General features: G+C 38.9%; 1 protein-coding gene across 3 annotated transcripts in view; it reads right to left on the bottom strand.

The window, feature by feature from the left end:
* Nucleotides 1-19,712, bottom strand: part of TRAPPC8 (trafficking protein particle complex subunit 8) — a 101,202-nt gene that overhangs the window by 35,901 nt on the left and 45,589 nt on the right. For all 3 annotated transcript variants that reach the window (XM_063451442.1, XM_063451439.1, XM_063451440.1), the window contains 7 exons: nt 17,085-17,200; nt 12,247-12,397; nt 11,779-11,879; nt 11,167-11,272; nt 9,639-9,770; nt 4,351-4,575; nt 1,719-1,827 (listed from right to left, as the gene is read on the bottom strand). In XM_063451442.1, the coding sequence (XP_063307512.1) occupies nt 1,719-1,827; nt 4,351-4,575; nt 9,639-9,770; nt 11,167-11,272; nt 11,779-11,879; nt 12,247-12,397; nt 17,085-17,200 (940 nt within the window). The remainder of the gene's footprint in view (nt 1-1,718; nt 1,828-4,350; nt 4,576-9,638; nt 9,771-11,166; nt 11,273-11,778; nt 11,880-12,246; nt 12,398-17,084; nt 17,201-19,712) is intronic.

Below are 19,712 nucleotides of genomic sequence, written 5' to 3'. Positions count from 1 at the left end.
TACCATTAAGTGGTTTTGGTACTTAAGAGTAAGCCAGAATTTTTTTTTTTCTCTTTTCTTCACATGGTGCCTTAAAATACTAACAAACCTGAACACAGGAGATTTTGTATTACATAACATTACTTACAATTGCTGCAATCAGGCATTACATATATGTTATGGTATGGTTATGAGGATTCTATGAGCAAATATTCTCAGCCAAGCTCTCAAGATAACTTGCACAGTACAGACAATTACAGATACAATAAAGTACACATATTGTTCAAATAAGCCATTTTACCACAAATAGAAAAGATAATCAAGAAAGGTATAAGACGAACGTTGACATACAATTGCAAAAGCACAGAAATGTGAACTCATACAGCAGCACTTGTTGTTGAGGGCATCAAATGTATAGTTGTGTAAATCTGGCATTTCAATTTGAATGCATCTAACTATGAATGAATGCTTTATGTTGAAATAATAAGGTCTGCTTTGAATATGCATGTATTTTCTTGTGTATAAATAAAAATTAAAAAAATTCAGCTGGACATCAGAAGCAGGAGTACTGGAGAAATTGCACAGAATTCAATAACCGCATTTTATTGTTTATGGAAACAGTACAAATTTGATTTATATTATTACTAGTTTATAAAAAGGAAAATATTAACTCATACCTGCATCACTAGTATGACTCATAATGGGTGGGCCGGCTGGGGAAGTTGGAGTGTTGCCCACTAAGGGGGTAGGTCAGCCAACATGCAGCCTCCTGACCAGCACTCAATATGCAGGACCATGCAGAGTGTGCTACCCCAGGATGGTTCCCTGGTGTCCCAAGGTGCAGGGACAGTTGGGAGCAATGTTAACCAGAATAGTCATAAAATAAAATGTTGATTTTTTTTAAACAATAAACCTATACCTGCATTGTAGCCTTTTATCATTGAGAAAATACGCAATCTGGCCCAATCATAATTACCTCTTAATGACCCTTGGTTTAAAATCTGTTAGCCAATCGTTGACCATCCACAGCTTAAATGCACATATGTCACAAACCATGGTACAAAGTAAGATTTATGGCACTAGTGCACCTACACAAAAACAAAGAACCCCCCCAACAAACTGAATTATAAGCTAAATGAGTGGCTTCTGTTAGCTGTACAAATAACTCATGTTGTTTCATCTGCTAATCAGAATGTCTCACCGCAAACAAGATGCCTAAAGGGAAATTTGGAAATTGTCTATAACATGGTAATGTTTTTTCTTTTCTTTTCAATATGAGGCAAAGTTTTCATTAAATGTATAGTAAAGATTTAATAAATTACAGCAAAATCCAGTTCAGTACAAAGCACATAACACCCAATAAGTAAAGAAATAGAAACATTGTTTCTTTGTTTCTACATGTTACAATTCACAAGTACATAAGCATCCTATAATGCAAGTCTGATCCAATAGCCCACACACCGATTTGTCCGTTTTAACAGAGACAAAGAAGATTATGTAAACATTATATAAATCTATATCCATACATACAAACATAGTCTTGCAATACATTGAGCTAAAAAAAAAAAAGTTTAATGGTTTATGGAAAGATAACCGTTTAGAGAGTAGGTCACAATAAAACCAAGGTTACTTTTCTCCAAAATTTCAAATCATGTAACACTAAAGGGATACTTTGGCGTCTGTCAAAAACAAAACAAGATTACCTATTTATTTTTCTCCACATAAAACTAGGAACTAACCTTCAGCTGGCCGTCTGTCATGTCCAAAGAAGACACGGGTGGCTCTACTATTGATATATGGTAGAGGGAGTTGAGGTAAAGGAGACTCTGGAGATTGCTGACATACATTCTGAAAAGACAAAAAAATAAAAAAAAAATACATGCACATTACAGACAGTTCAAAAAACAACAATTTAAAAGAACTAATGCAGTGTAAACTTAAATTACTTAACCACAAAACTGAGCTTTTAGAAAAACTTTTCTAATAAATCACAAAAACAAAGGAAGAAATTCCAGCAAATATATGCAAAAAAACAAAACAACTTTAAAGCATTTCCTAGAGCCTTGAATGAAACATTTTACTGTAGTTTGTTTGTCCCTTGAAGTGTCTTATGATTCACTGACACTAAGCTGGAACTCTGCTCTTTTCATGGAAATGTTCTGCTGCCTGAGATCAGGGCTCCAATCTAAAAGTCCCTGGTGCCTAACGGATTTAACAGATCACAACTTTCCAGCAATCCTGCAACATATACAGTGAACTCCTAAATGGAACCAAAAAAATAAAAAAGTGTCCCAGTGTGTATGTGAGACCGAAGATCCAACTTCTTATGAAACCCCATATCCCTGGCATGGAACGAAAAGGAAGTCTTGCAGTTTTGAGACTTAATTGTCTCACAGGTGTGAATCACTGGAGGGACAAGTTGTTATTCTAGGTAAGAGTATTGCGGTAATGCAGATTTTTTTTTAACAGCAGAAGATTAAAAAGAAAAATTTGGAATTTGGAGAAATCTTGCTTATGTTGCCTCCTCTAAGATGCATTTGCAGTGGATTTTATTTATTATAGGCAGAAATGTATGTGCAATTAGCGACAATAATTGCACATACAATAAACAACAAACATTTTATTCCAGTCTAAGATGAACTGGCAATATTTTAAACTATATGCTGTCTTTACCAAGCCTTTATAGAACTCAAACACCTTAGAAAATGGGGAAAATACTGTATGGATAACAAAATGGAGGCTTGATTTTATAGGAGTGACATAATATGTTTAATTCATTAATTGGCTGGAGGCATGGGTTTTAAATTCTGTACACATTTTTGAACAATGGATCATATACTTGTTACACGTGCAAAAATGGAGTAGTAACTGTGCTTGTCATTTTAGATACGACAGCATCTATTTTGGTTATTATATAACATAGAAAAGACACTGGTCTTTGTCAATTGTAATGATCTCAGCCAAGGAGGCAAATTGGGAGCAGAGCCAGTGGACCCGCTTGGTGCCGGAATAAAGGTAAGCAAACTACTTATTTAAGGGTGGCAAGGGAGAACTGGGGACCTAAATAATGTTTTTTTAAACACTATAGGGTCAGAAATACACATTTGTTTCTGACGCTATAGTGTTCCTTTTATAGAATGCCGTAGAAATGATCTAAATGGGACAGCTAAGTCTAACTCAGCATGACATTTTCTGATCAACGTTCCTAATTTGACTTTGCTTGACAAGATTGTACAAATAACTATAATTCAGAACAGCTCAGCAGAAATACTAGAGAATTTAATTTGCAAGCCCTGTACTTTATCATGTAACGCGCCAAAACCCCATAAAACTTGGGAGACATCATAGCACATAAATATGTGTTTTAATTGCAGTAAACGCCAACAGTATTATGACAATTACAATTAAAAAAATAACCAAATGAAAAATAAATAATTTCTCACTTTTTTAGATTGTATTCATATTAAATTATGTTTAATTTGTAAATATTTGATGTGAAATGAAATCAAATTCTAGGTTTTGTTTTGGTTCAGAGCTTGGACAATTTCCTCTGTACTTAAGGGGTTCTACAAGAATACATTTTATTCCCGACATACAGCACAACGTAAACTTAAAGTGGGGGTAATCTCATATTTCGAGATCTTGGCAAAGCTTAGTAAATATACTGTATTAAATCGGAGAAACGTGAGAATAAAATTAATCAACAATCCTAAAATTACCTACAAATGATTAGTGGAAACAAATGAATTTTTGGGGCCACACCTGGAACATGCATTTATTTCAGCAGTAGTGCCGACGAGATTAAAATGTATACAAAAAACAGATTAAGGATCATCGCACAAAGAAAAATACAGTTTTAAATTTGACAAGACTATTTAAAATCCCTATCTCAGCAAACAAATATGGGGATTCAGTTACACCATATGGCCATATCATGTTAAGCCCACCACTATGCGATACTACCCAAAATTGGTGGGTCCTACACCAATTCTAATGTGGGAGACTAATTAAATAGTGCTAAATTAACTTATGTGAACTAATTGTTTATCACATTAATTTTGCATGACATATATTCACAACACTCTCACAATAGATTAAATTATTTTAGTTCATTCAGTACTAGCACTATTTAAATTGTCTCCCACGTTAAAAGGAGTACAGGACCCATTGATATTGTGGTACTATCGCACAGTTGTAGACTTAACACAATATTACCATATGGTGAAATTGAATCTCCATATTTGCTTGCGGAGATGGGCAATTTTAGATAGCCTTGTAAAATGTAAAACTGTATTTGTGTGTGTGTGTGTGTGTGGTGTTCCTTAATCTGTATTTAGTGAAAGCCATGACATACAACACACATCATTTTACCTTATAGACATACAGATACTCTCGAAGAAAAGCTCCTTGCTGGGATGCAGGCTGCTTGCTGTCATTAATTAAAATATGCCTTAATGCAGAGACAGCATTTTCAAGCTGACGAAGTGTATACGACTGACGACCGATGGTAAAGTTGATGTGGTCTTCAGCAAGGGACCAGCCTTTTCCTTTGTAAACCTGCATAGCCTGGCAGTAACAGCGCAATGCATGTTTTTTCTAAAACAAATAAAAAATCAAAGATGATTTTCAGCAATTTCAAACCTAAATATCAAAGAAAACAATAGTCAACTAAATTTGATGGAATACATGTAGTAACACATGGGACATGTATTAAAATAAGAATCTAACAGCATCAAAACGGAATAAGGACAGAAATGATATAGAATTTGCACCGTGGAGCAAGCACAAATAAAACCAAATATCACCCGAAGATTTTTCTTTTCTTTTCTTTTTTTTTTTTTTTAATGCTGCAATTTACTCTGCTGCTAATAAGGAAAACATTTTAGAAAATATATAAGGGAAAAAAAAAATTATATATATATATATATACACACACATACACATACACACACACGTTTATAAGATTAAAAAGAAAATCAGCAGGGAATGAAAGACACATTGATTCTACACATGTGTTTCTGTCATTTTAGAAATCGTATGATGACCAAGTAAATGAAAAAATAATTATGAATAGTATTTATATAATAAACAACCAGTGGTGGAAAAAAGTGATAGATAATATAGATTGAAACCAATCTGCTTGCTTCTCCCCGAGAGGTGTGCAATATTAATGTAAAAAAAGAAATAAAAATGAATTACAAAGAGGATCAGAAAAAACAAATAGCAATAGCTGCCAGTTGTCAAATGTTTGGAGGCACTGTTGCTTTGTTTAAAAAAATAATAATAGAAAGAAAAAAAAATGTTGTGGTTGTGCTAACAGAGGATAAACAAAATAAAATACATTCCTGTTTCTCGATTCTATAGCAGGAATAAGTTGATCCAAACTCCTTGTGACCTTTATATTCTTAACAGAATGTCTAGTCTGGGTGACACATTCCAAAGGCTTGGGAGTAAATGTTTTACCAAGCCCCCATGGTTTTACTTTGTGCAGATCCGAGTGTTTTAAACAATGGCTGGTTCATAAAAAGCAAACCTTGTATTAAAAATATCCTGGCTATGTGGACCTCCTATGAAGGTGGTACTGTAATATTCTTCAGAGTTCGCATGTGCAACTGAAAAGTTGGCATTGAAAAGATTAAACTCTTTATTATAATCTAGACACGAATACAATCCAAAACTAGCAAGTTACACTACAAACAGTACAAAGAAGATTTCTATGGCAGGTAGGTAAAAATGTCTGCTGAAAAACATTTTTCCAACATAAAATACAGAGTTGGCACTGCTTGAAGTAGATAAAATCTACTTTAAAGGGACACTTTAGTCACCAAAACAACTCTAGCTTAAAGGACACCTGTTGTGTCCAAAACAACTTTAGCTCTTTTCCATAGAGCACACAATTCAATCTATACATTGTACTAGCGGTTTTGCTAGCCAATGTTTAAATTGGGAGAAAAAACTATTTGTCTCTCAATTCCGTGACAGACACTCACTGTCAACAATTGATTGACAGAGAGATCAGTAGGGACCTCCCACAGGTGGTCCCTCTGCTCTCCACACTTAGCAACCAAAGTGGAAACACCCTAGTCAGCGCTGCTAGCATGGGCTATGGGATATAAGAGAGTGGTGTGGCGACAGGGCCGGCCTTAGGGGTGTGCGAGCTGTGCGGCCGCACAGGGCGCCATGGAGCAGGGGGCGCCGTGCGGCCACACAGCCGATTAAAAAAAAATAACTGTGTGATTGTCAGGTGAGTGTGACTCTCTGCCTGTGTGTATGACTGTCTGCCTCTGTGTGTCTGTGTGTATGACTGTCTGCCTCTGTGTGTCTGTGTGTATGACTGTTTGCCTCTGTGTGTCTGTGTGTATGACTGTCTGCCTCTGTGTGTGTGTGTGTATGACTGTCTGCCTGTGTGTGGTGTGTGTATGACTGTGTGTGTGTGTGTGTGTGTATATGACTGTCTGCCACTGTGTCTGTGTGTATTACTGTCTGCCTCTGTGTGTGTGTCTGTGTGTATGACTGTCTGCCTCTGTGTGTGTGTGTGTGTGTGTGTGTGTATGTATGACTGTCTGCCTGTGTGTGTGTGTATATGACTGTCTGCCACTGTGTCTGTGTGTATTACGGTCTGCCTCTGTGTGTATGACTATCTGCCTGTGTGTGTCTGTGTGTGTGTGTGTGTATATGACTGTCTGCGTGTGTGTGTGTGTGTGTATATGACTGTCTGCCACTGTGTGTCTGTGTGTATATGACTGTCTGCCTCTGTGTGTTTGTCTGTGTGTATTACTGTCTGCCTCTGTGTGTGTGACTGTGTATGACTGCCTCTGTGTGTATGACTGTCTGCCTCTGTGTGTCTGTGTGTATGACTGTCTGCCTCTGTGTCTGTGTGTATGACTGTCTGCCTCTGTGTGTGTGTGTGTGTGTGTGTATGACTGTCTGCCTCTGTGTGTGTGTGTATGACTGTCTGCCTGTGTGTGGTGTGTGTATGACTGTCTGCCTGTGTGTGGTGTGTGTATGACTGTGTGTGTGTGTGTATTACTGTCTGCCTCTGTGTGTGTGTATATGACTGTCTGCGTGTGTGCGTGTGTGTATATGACTGTCTGCCACTGTGTGTCTGTGTGTATATGACTGTCTGCCTCTGTGTGTTTGTCTGTGTGTATTACTGTCTGCCTCTGTGTGTGTGACTGTGTATGACTGCCTCTGTGTGTATGACTGTCTGCCTCTGTGTGTCTGTGTGTATGACTGTCTGCCTCTGTGTGTCTGTGTGTATGACTGTCTGCCTCTGTGTGTCTGTGTGTATGACTGTCTGCCTCTGTGTGTCTGTGTGTATGACTGTCTGCCTCTGTGTGTCTGTGTGTATGACTGTCTGCCTCTGTGTGTTTGTCTGTGTGTATTACTGTCTGCCTCTGTGTGTGTGACTGTGTATGACTGCCTCTGTGTGTATGACTGTCTGCCTCTGTGTGTCTGTGTGTATGACTGTCTGCCTCTGTGTGTCTGTGTGTATGACTGTCTGCCTCTGTGTGTCTGTGTGTATGACTGTCTGCCTCTGTGTGTCTGTGTGTATGACTGTCTGCCTCTGTGTGTCTGTGTGTATGACTGTCTGCCTCTGTGTGTCTGTGTGTATGACTGTCTGCCTCTGTGTGTCTGTGTGTATGACTGTCTGCCTCTGTGTGTGTGTGTGTATGACTGTCTGCCTCTGTGTGTGTGTGTATGACTGTCTGCCTGTGTGTGGTGTGTGTATGACTGTGTGTGTGTGTGTGTATTACTGTCTGCCTCTGTGTGTGTGTCTGTGTGTATGACTGTCTGCCTCTGTGTATGTGTGTGTGTGTGTATGTATGACTGTCTGCCACTGTGTCTGTGTGTATTACTGTCTGCCTCTGTGTGTGTGTCTGTGTGTATGACTGTCTGCCTCTGTGTGTATGACTATCTGCCTGTGTGTGTCTGTGTGTGTGTGTGTATGACTGTCTGCGTGTGTGTGTATATGACTGTCTGCCACTGTGTGTCTGTGTGTATTACGGTCTGCCTCTGTGTGTTTGTCTGTGTGTATTACTGTCTGCCTCTGTGTGTGTGACTGTGTATGACTGCCTCTGTGTGTATGACTGTCTGCCTCTGTGTGTCTGTGTGTATGACTGTCTGCGTGTGTGTGTGTATGACTGTCTGCGTGTGTGTGTGTGTGTATGACTGTGTGTGTGTCTGTGTGTATTACTGTCTGCCTGTGTGTGTGTCTGTGTGTATTACTGTCTGTGTGTGTCTGTGTGTATGACTGACTGTCTGCCTGTGTGTGTCTGTGTGTATGACTGTCTGCGTGTGTGTGTGTGTGTGTGTGTGTGAGAGACTGTCTGCCTCTGTGTGTATGACTGTGTGTGTGTCTGTGTGTATTACTGTCTGCCTCTGTGTGTGTCTGTGTGTATTACTGTCTGTGTGTGTCTGTGTGTATGACTGACTGTCTGCCTCTGTGTGTCTGTGTGTGTGACTGTCTGCCTGTGTGTGTCTGTGTGTGTGTGTGTGTGTGTGACTGTCTGCCTGTGTGTGTATGACTGTCTGCTTGTGTGTGTGTGTGGATGTCTTCCTGTGTGTGTATGGCCGTCTGACTCTGTGTGTGTGTGTGTGTGTCACATACAACCAATACACGCATATCACACACTGTTAATATACCCATTACAAATATCACACATAGCATACATATCACACACAGTCATCACACGTACTATTACATACACAGACAACACAAACATAACAGCATACATGGATGACGGGGGGGGGGGGGGGGGCGCTGTGAAGATTTTTCGCACAGGGCGTCTAAATGCCTAAGGCCGGCCCTGTGTGGCGACACTCAGTTCAGACACCGGCAATGAGGAGGTTTGCTCTGCTTAGGAAGTGTCCTCGAGCAGGGCAAATCAGTGATCGCCGGAGGAGCCGGATGTCGCTGAAGTGATCAAGGCAAGGAAGTGTAGGCCCACGTAAGGGCCTACAGGTTCCCTTTAATGAAGCCGTTTTTGTAAAAAGATCATGCCTCTGAAGTGTCACTGCTCAATTCACTGCCATTTACGCGTTAGATAACTTTTGTTTCTGTTTATGCAGCCCTAGCCACACCTCCCGTGGCAATAACTCACAGAGCCTGCATGAAATAAATGGTTTAATTTTCAGTCAGAAAACTTACTTTAGAAGGAATTACCTTATGCTCTGTAAATTGAACTTTAATTTTACTCAGAAGGCTCCTGCAAGGTCTACCAGGCTATAACAGAGCAGGAGATAAGCAATTCTACATTAAACACACTGTGGAATAAAAGACGTTTAAACAGTAGATCACACTTTACAATAAGTGTTTAGAAAGGCTGTGTAAGTCACATGCAGGGGAGTGTGACTAAGGCTGTATAAACAAAGTGATTTTAACTACTAAATGACAGAAAATTGAGTAAGACTGTAGAGGCATGATCAATTCACCAAAACAGCTTCATTAATCTAGAGTGCCTTTAGTGATTGCAAGAACGTTGTGTTATCAGGCATTATATTATATAAATCTAAGGTGGAGACATATAAAGAAGAAGGGAAAACTATAATACAATAAACTTATCTCCCACAAGTTCAGTATGCAACTGCATGCATAGCGACCACCACATAAGGAATCATACAATTATTATTTGAAATACGATAAAAAACGAGCTTACCTGGCCGGCTTTGCTGAAGCGATGTCCAGCTAGTATCATGTGAAAAGCAAACTTTCTAACCATAGGATTCTTCATGTTAATGAAGCAGTGAGCGGCTTGCTCTAAAAGAAGAGCACTTCGAAGATCGGAATCCTGCAGGGCACAAGATGCATTAAACTACAACTGAATGGTGTGAAAGAGTAAATAAGAAAAATTCTGAAGCTCTGTAATAGTATACACACTATATATACAGTTCTGTACATTTGGCAAAATGACCAATGACAATACAAATTTTAACCTTAATTAACCATTATCTGCATTATAGAATAGAACAATTTTAAGCAAATCATTTTATTATAGAACTCTTAGTCACCTTTAGTTTTGTTTTAAGTTGTGCTTCCCTCCCTCTTCCAGTCACGTGTGGTGTTCCCCAAGGCTCCATACTCGGCCCCTGCTATTCATATTATTTATAAATATTCTGCCTAACGTCTGCAAATCCTCCACTGTAAATATGTATGAAGACGACACTGTAATCTACGCTAGTAAACCCAAGCTACCGCAGCTTGGGGCTGTGCTCCAAAACCAATTCACAGAGGTAGAAAAGTGGATAGCGGATGGCAAGTTCTTCCTAAACACTGACAAAACCGTTAAAATGATCTTTGGAACTGTTCCTAAATTCCGTAAACTACAAAATCAACAATTGTGTATAAGAACAAATTCAAATAACACACTGACAGCAGTCTGCTCTTTTAAATATCTAGGTATTTTGCTAGACCCCAATCTATCTTTCGGCCTTCACATTGAAAAAAAATCTCTTCAAAACTTTACCCAAAACTAGGTGCAATGTACAGAAACAAATCCTGCCTAAGCCCTACAGTAAGGAAACAGGTAGTGCAACAAATGCCAATGCCGGTCGTTGATTATGGGGATGTAGTGTATGCATCCGCACCGCAAACCCACCTTAATAAACTTAATACATTATATAATTCGTTCTGCCGCTTTGTACTAGAATGTAATTCCTTTACCCACCACTGTGACATGTTAAAAGAGCTAAACTGGCTGTCGCTGGAATCCTGACGCACTCTTCATCTTTCCAGCCTTGTGCGCAAGTGCATTTCTGAGAAGCTCCCACCCTACCTGAGAAGAATGCTCTCCCCGGCTGTTCCCACCTCCTATAACCTCCGATCCAGTACTAGCATTGATATTTAGCATAACACAATACAAAAATAAAGTGGCTCGATCCTCCTTTCCCTACAGAGCACCACAATTATGGAATAACCTCAGGGACACAATCACATTTTCATTCAATCTAAAATCTTTTAAGAGATCTATGGCAATATACCTCAGCACAGAATGCACATGACATGGTTGAATATATTTAATTACCGGTTATGTAATTATATATATATATATATATATATATATATATCAAATCTCAATGTATCCAATCCTGGTAAAATATTTTATAAATAAATAAAATAAAAATACAGTATTATGTATTTTGTTTGTAACAAAAGCAAAACACATGCATTTAATATAGTCAATGCACCTCATTTGTCTGGCGTATCAATAGAGCAGCTGCATCAGAATATTTGCTTTGACTTTTCAAAATCTCTGCGCTGAGTAGAACACACCTTTCTGCTAATATCATATTCCTAGAGACAAGGACAAAAAAAAAAAAGTTACTTTATAACTCTAAAACACTTGACAGAATGATTGCTTTTGCTGCAGCACCAAACCATTAATGACTACAAAATTAGAAACACAGTCAAATGATCTGGTTAAACTGCCCTAAACTGACAGTCTATGTGCAGGGAGTGAAGCAGACAAGACTAGATACACAAACTGTTTTCAAATAGGTGTTTTGTACATGGCTGACAAATCCTATCATATGCCAAAAGGTTGGAATGAGTTTTGTTTTAACATAGGCTTCATTACAAAAAATTAAATAAATAAATATATATATATATATATATATATATATATATATATATATATATATTTCAAAACGTGATGACAGGATTATTATATTATAAAGTAGATAAGAGGGGACAGTTGTCCTTCAAGCATATTCTAAAAAGATGTGATGTGTTTTAAATTATGCAGGTATACGTGCTAGAAAGTAAATTACCATGATACCAAATACAATACAATTTCTTACTTGCATATGTCCCTGTATGTCTGGATTGCAGTGTCCATATAGTGAGAAGGATACGGCCTTGTTACACCAGACTGTAGGAACGCTGACACTGCTGCCATTTCCTAATAACGAAAATCAAATATAAATTACATGTTCGGATTAGAAAGAGACTTTGTTTTATCGACTGCTGTCTTGACATTCTTTCTATTATTTAACATCAATTCCCCACCCCCCCACCCCCTTCCATATGCTGGCTCCTAAATCTGTATAATGTAAAATATGACAAATAATAGCAATATCTGAGATATATATAGCTTTTGCTTCCTCAAAAAATCATAGCATTTATTTTTTTTTTTTATCTACCCTTGTCACAAAAAAAAATTCTGCTATAATGTTTATCTATTATGCACTAAAGAAAATGTACAAAAGAAAAAAGTTTTACACTTTGCATGAAAACCCCTCAATATCCAGAAATTAACCAATCCTTACCAATGCACCTGCAGCATAAAGCATTGCTTGATCGCCCAAGAAATCCTTCTTTGCGGTGTGATAGCAGCTATAAGCTAAATCGTAATGTTGCACCAAAAAGCATAAGTCTGCCATTTTTCTAATCTGAAGCTCGGGAGCCTCTGCTGGATATCTGAATGAGAGAAAAACTGTATGTTATAAATACAATTAATGGAAACCGTAAAGCGTTAATTTTTAATAACAGCTGATTTAGTGATATTTAAAAAAGAAGGAATATTGGAGACTTGAGTAAAATGTGGATCACACACTATCATTTAAAATATAGGCGATGCAGGGATTTAAGTGCACAACAAACCCCAAAGGCCTTAAAAAGTATAGCATACAACATCAAGATTAAAAAAAATAAAATAAAAAAACACATGAATTGCCTGATCCAATCACGATGCTTCCCCATAGGATTGGCTGAGACTGTGAAGGAGGCAGATCAGGGGCAGAGCCAGCATGATTCAAACACAGCCCTGGCCAATCAGCATCTTCTCATAGAGATGAATTGAATCAATGCATCTCTGAGGAAAGTTCAGTGTCTACATAGAGAGGGTGAAGACACTGAATGTTTGGATGCATTTTAGACAGAGATCCTTCCTGGGTCATGGCTAACAGCCATCTGAGGAGTGGCCAGTGAAGTTATCACTAGGCTGTAATGTAAACACTGCATTTTCTCTGAAAAGACAGTGTTTACAGCAAAAAGCCTGAAGATAATAATTCTACTCACCAGAACAAATTCAATAAGCTGTAGTTGTTCTGGTGACTATTGTGTCCCTTTAAGTCTTCCAAGAGAAATATAGGGTGCAAGATTTGATTCAAAATTTCTTATACCAAACCAACTATTTTTGTGATCACCATAACCATCCAGGGCTAGGCTGCTTCATAACTACAAACAGTCTGCACAGATAAGCCTTAACAAAAGCTCACCTTGGCCAGTAAAATGGGAATTTACCTCAATAGTTTGTACACCTTACTACTATAAAAGCTGGTCCTAAAGGGAAACTCCAAGCACCATAATCACTGTGACCAGTTCTAAAAACGCTATTGCTTTCCAGGGTTTGTAGTGGTAATAGTGTTTGGTGTGTTCCTTTATGTTATGCATAAAGTCTTTGGGTGCTTGTCAATTATGTGTTATCTGACATTATTGCAAGTCATTTAAAAGGAGCTGTCTAAGCATCATAACCCCTATTTGCCATTAAAGTGGTTATGGGGTCATGAGATTGCAGGCTCCAAAAAAAAATTTAAGAAGCATGACCAAAACCATGGGTGTCTGAACACAGTTAGTCTGGCTTCCTGCTTGACAAGTGCAAATGCAAGTGTTTCATTTCTGGATTAGCAATACCAATTTCATCCATATTTAAAAGACATTCATTGTCTGAGTGGGTCACCTGACAAAAATGGAGAGATTGCATTCTGCAGAGTAGGATGCAAGCAAATTTCTCCCTTACAGACATGTCAAACAAAAAGCTCCAAAGTCAAATCTGGAATCTGCACTTTCCAAGTTGAATTACTTAAAATCTTCTTAAGAACAGCATGCAATAATTTCATGGAGAGACCAATTACATATCTACTCAAAGTACTATGTTCTTATTTAAACTTGGCAAGGTGTTAATCACATCTTCATTTACATCTTTGCTCTGAAGAATCATCCTTTCAAAAACCAGGTGGTTAGACAAAAATATCAAACCAAAAAGTACAAATATTGGGTCAGAGAAAACTACGGAAGCAATTCATCCATTGGACACACAAAAGTTTACAAACAAGAATGAACAAACAAGAATGAACAAGCACAATCCTAAAAATATGGGAAAGTGCTAGAGACGGAATTGAAGTGCCACACTTCCCATTTCCAGTGGGATACCATCATATCTATCAGTGACATCATACACTTTAAACAAGGCAGTCACTTAGTAGAAAGAGGTAAAGCTTTAGGTTTAGTACACTATAATGTCAAATTTTTTTAAGGCATACATTGCTCTATGTAAGTGCATATAAGCGCAAAAAAATGAGTCATGCAGCCAAAGGAATTGCCTGCAGAGACAGGATTGACTCATGGCACAGATCTGGCAAAAAAAAAAAAAAAGGTTTCGCTACAATGAGGATTCCCACCAGCACAATGGCCACAATAATTGTTAAATAGAAGAAGTTTGGAATAACCATGACTTTCTAGAACTGGCTGCCCAGCCAATCTTGGCAATCAAGTGAGGAAGGCGTTGTTAAATGAGCCAAGAACCTAATGGTAACTCTTGGTGAGCTCCAATGATCATTTGTGGAGATTGGCTTGCAGAAGGACAACATTCACTGCAACACTACCAATCTGGCCCTTTATGGTAGACTGGTCAGACGGAAGCCTCCTCAATGCAAGATACTTGGAGACCTGCTAAGAATTAGCAAAACATGTACCAGAAGGACTCATGTACCACAAGGCTTTAACGGTTTAACACCATTCAGAAGGTCATGTCTGGAGAAAACCAGGCACCGCTGTTCATCTGTGCAATTCCATGCCAATGGTGAAGCATGGTGGTGGTACCATCATGCTTTGGGGGTATTTTTCAGGTTTTACTGAAATCTTATGTAGATAAATACACAGATATACCCTTAATTAAAACTTGGCTAAGAGCGATCAGTACCTCAGACTGAGCTTCAAGGAAAACTATAGTGTCAGGAATACAAGTATGTATTCCTCACGATATAGTTCTAAAATTGCTGTTTAGGGTACTGGCCCTGTTGCCCTGCATTAAAAAGGTGATTTTACTTAACTTATTTCAAGCTCCGCATCGGTCTCACCGTGGCTGGCCTTGGCCCACTCTTCCTTCTTGGCCAAGATCAAATTTGTCAATTTTAGCCAATACAATGCTTTTCCATAGGAAAGCACCTCTAGTGGCCGCCTGTGTGACTGCCACTAGAGGTGTTCACAGACTGTAATGTCAACCTTTACTTCCTTGTTTTTTGTAGCCTTCCTTTAAGACAAACCTTCAAAGAGGACAAGCACAGAGTTCCAGAATGATTGGGTTCAAGAACGTGCTCTCGCTGAGACTAGGGGTGCCACTTGGCCTGTATTTTAACGACATGGCGGGTACTGGTATTGCAGGAATAACGGCAATGCAGGGGCTGGTATTTCTGTCTGAGAGAACTCACTTACACTCACTTAGTGGACAGTAAGGAGGAGTCGTCCCGCTTTGCTCTCTGAGCGTGCTGTGGCTACCCTCCTGCCTACATTCTCAGCACTAAAGATGTCAACAAGCAGATCAGCTTTTTACAGCTCTGCCATCTGCAGTATTCACCCCTCCTCCACGGGCACAGATAAACTACTAACTTCTGAGTAAGTAGCCATATCTCTCTGCGGTGAGGATTTATAGAGGGAGAGCAGACCTTCACAGTGATAAAGACTGAGACACTTAGAGACATAAACAATATAGGGGAACATTTCTATTTCTTAATTGGGACTGCATGCCTGAGGCTTAATGTCTCTGCATGACAGTGTCTGTATGACTGTATGCCTGAGACTGAATATCTCTGCACGACTGTGTCTGTATGATTGAATGCCTGAGCCTGAATGTCTCTGAATGACAGTGTCTCTATATGTCTCTGTGTCCAAGGTCTTTATTAATAGCAAGCTGCCTGGAAAACCTTTTTGAAGAAAAACTACCACAACAAGTGGACATAGTCTTAAATTAGAGGGACAAAGGTTTAAAAATAATTTCAGGAAGTATTACTTTACAGAGAGGGAAGTGGACGCATGGAATAGCCTTCCAGCTGAAGTGGTAGAGGTTAACACAGTGACGGAGTTCAAGCATGCGTGGGATAAGGCTATCCTAGACTTGAGATAAGGCCAGGCAATAATTAAAGTATTAAGAAAATTGGGCAGACTAGATTGGCTTGATGGTTCTTATCTGCTGTCACATTCTATGTTTCTGAAAGAGAGATCTACATTTTTTTTTCATGCGTTCCTTTTAATACACAATGTCCCAAATTGTATTTTTAGCCTTCTTGAATAACTTAGATACAGCCACTTATACTGGATTCTTCATTGTGAATGTAATACAGGCTCCTGAAATATTTGGAGATGTAAGGAAGCTTTCAGGCTCCCGCCGCTCAGTCAATCACCTGCATAAAATGAGGACAAAAGGGATAGGCCTTTGAAATCTTGTGCCTGACAGCTCCCTCTTGATCCAATGTAACCAGAAAGATTTCCTTAACAAATTACTCCAATCACTATGGACATGGTGGTGGAAGTTTGTATGTTCGGGGTTAATGCTTGTAATGCAGAGTAATCTGTATTTCTGGAAAAAAATATCTGTCGTAAACGCATACCGTGTGCAAGTCGAGAAGTATCAGCTTCTCCCGATGCATGCAGTCTGCAATGGAGAGGTAAATCTCTCCTCCCTCCATGCACTCCCTCCCAGCCTTCCCCACCTCCCTCTGGTTTGTGGATTAAGATTTTTTTTTTTTTTTTTTTTTAAATAAGCCCTTTAAGCAATAAGCAATATGAGAAGCATTTGACTGGACTATGGATGACCTGACATCAGACGGGTCAAGGAACCCAACAACGAGAACCTATTTAAATGCTTTTCTAAAGACAAGTGGGGTGGACAATTGCTATCGTACTCAACAGGGCATTATTAGCTTTTTTTTTTTTTTTTTTTTGCAAAAGTGTTATAGTAAACTGTCAAATTCCACAGACAAGCTACATGACAAAGAGGATGTGGAAAAAATCCCATGTTCAACAAAGTCTTCCCCTTTCTGACTGGATGACAAGTTTGTGCTTATTTTTTCGTATATGAAGTTAAGACTAACTAAACAATAATACTTACAATAATCCTGAGGTATTCTTGAGTTCATTGATGCTTTTCTCTGGCACTTTGTTACCACCGAACCATTTTCTAGTGGCAGAAAACAACGACCGGCTCAGTCCCTTTCTGGATATTACCTGAACAGAAAGAATGAGTCAATAAGTGGGCCATGTTAAAATAGCTGCCCAGTTTATTCACATCTCTCACAAAACATGAATAACATGTCACAAGTCAAGGATTTGATTCAAATAAGCACAAAAAAAAAAACAATCCATACACTGTGCTCATAAATCCACCAGAAAATGTAAAAAATATAATACTCAACTGAGCTTTGCATCTCACAATGCCACAATAATGCATTGGATTCCACACCAAGCACCATACTTGTAGTATATAACACTATGCCAGTAATATGATGTATGAAGCAAATATTTTAATATCATAAAGGAACACTCAGGACATCATAACATCTTAATCTCTACAAAGTTTGAGACTTAAGCTAATGCTCTCAGCCTATCAAAAAGTTCCCATTAAAAAAAAATGGATGCGAAAGGTACATACACTGTTTAACTTCTTAAAGGGACACTAGTCACCAAAACAAAACTTAAGCTTAACCCCTTCAGGACCGCTGACGGTTCAGGACCATCAGCGGTAAAACGGACTGCGGGAAGCGATCAAAGATCGCTCCCGCCGGTATAACCCTGTAACTATCTGCCAGACATCCCAGGCAGATAGTAACAGCCAATTGCGGCGTGTGAGCGATCCGCGATCGCTCACAATTGGCTGCTGTCAAAGTGGGTGTTACAAACACTCACTTTGAAAATGATTTCTGCCCCGCTCTCCTCTGTAGCGGTTTATGAGGCGAGAGAGACAGAGATTGAGATAGTTTGTTGCAGGAGTGTTCAGTGACCATCAGAAAGTATCAGTATTTTTTATTTTAATAACCTTTTAACCCCTTCCCTGCCAGATCTGTTACAGCAGTGCCCTTAAAGGGTTAAATTTGTTTTAAAAATCTGTGTCTTGGTCTGTCTTAGTCAGTCAGTTTCCTTCCCCCAAATCTCCATTAGATTTTTGTGACATGAGTTAGTTTAGGGATTGCTGTTTAGTCTGTTTTAGTCAAAAAAAAAAAAAAAAAAAGGATAACATAAATTAGTGTGTTTGTTATTTCTTTTAGTCGTGTGTAAAACATGCAGCGTATGTATAACTTGCAGGAGGTATATGCCTTCTTGGCGTCAGACTCTGACGCCACTGACACTGCGTCAGATTTTGACCCAGGTCAGTTTTCTGACACTTCTAGTCAAGACGACATGTCATTTGTGTGAGAGCCGGCTGAAGAAAGAAGCTGTGCTTCCTCTGCTACGCCAAATGTGGAGGAGGACTGGGTACCTCCACAGTTAGCCGAGTCCAACATCCCCACTTTTAGTGCCAATGCAGGCATTAATGTTAATGTGGATGGCTTCTCCCAAATGCAGTATGTAGAACTTTTTTTAGGGGATACCATCTGGGAGGAGATTGCTTCCCAGACTAACTTGTATGCTACCCAATTTATTGATAACAATCCAGGTAGCTATACAGTCAGGGAGCATGACTGGCATCCCACAGATGTCCCAGAGCTTAAAAAATTCTGGGCTCTTACAATGCTCATGGGGATTATAAAGAAGCCATCGATTCGCTCATACTGGAGCACCAACCCAATAATGCCTAGTCCAATATTCTCCCAAACCATGCCTAGAGCCAGATACGAGTTACTGCTGAGATTTTTAAATTTCAGTGACAATACCCTGTCACCCTAGAGATCACCCCCAATACGATAGGCTTTATAAAATCTGCCCACTGCTAGACCATTTTCAAAACAAAATTTTCGGATATTTATACCCCCCAATAAAATTTATCCATAGATGAATCGCTAATAAAATACAAAGGGAGATTAGGGTTCAGACAATACATCCCCTCAAAACACTCTAGGTATGGCATAAAACTGTACAAACTGTGCGAGAGCGAAAGTGGATACACGTTTTCCTTTCGTGTATATAAGGGGAACGATGGTCAACTGGACCCTCTTAGCTGTCCTGACTCCCTGGGGACAAGTGGGAAACTTGTATGGGACCTACTAAACCCCTTGTTTAATAAAGGTTACCACCTTTATGTGGATAATTTTTATAGTAGTGTCCGTCTGTTTAAAACACTTTCTGGCACTGCCAGAAAAAATTCCAAAGACTTTCCACGATCTCTCATAAAGGCAAAATTAAAAAAAGGCGAATGTAAAGCACTTCGCAAATCTGAAGTGCTTGCACTAAAATTTAGGGACAGGAAGGATGTCAACATGCTAACCACCATCCATGACGAACGCATGTCAAATGTCTCTGTCCGGGGCAAAGTAGAGTCCAAACCGGTTTGCATCAGGGCCTATAATAAGTACATGGGGGGTGTTGATTTGGCTGATCAGCTGATGCAGCCATATCTTATTTTACGAAAAACCAAAGCATGGTATAAAAAGATGTCTATCTGATGCAAATAGCAACCCACAACTCATTTTTGCTTTTTTTTTTTTTTTTTTTTTAAATAATCATCCAGGGAAAACCACCTTTCTCCAATTTCAGTTGAAAATAATTTCTTTAACAATTTATGGAGATGGACAAGTTCCAACAA

Source organism: Pelobates fuscus, chromosome 4 (assembly GCF_036172605.1).
Source record: "Pelobates fuscus isolate aPelFus1 chromosome 4, aPelFus1.pri, whole genome shotgun sequence".
Classification (NCBI taxonomy): Eukaryota; Metazoa; Chordata; class Amphibia; order Anura; family Pelobatidae; genus Pelobates; species Pelobates fuscus.
Note: the sequence above shows the minus strand (reverse complement) of the source record. Positions and strands in the feature narration are given on the sequence as shown.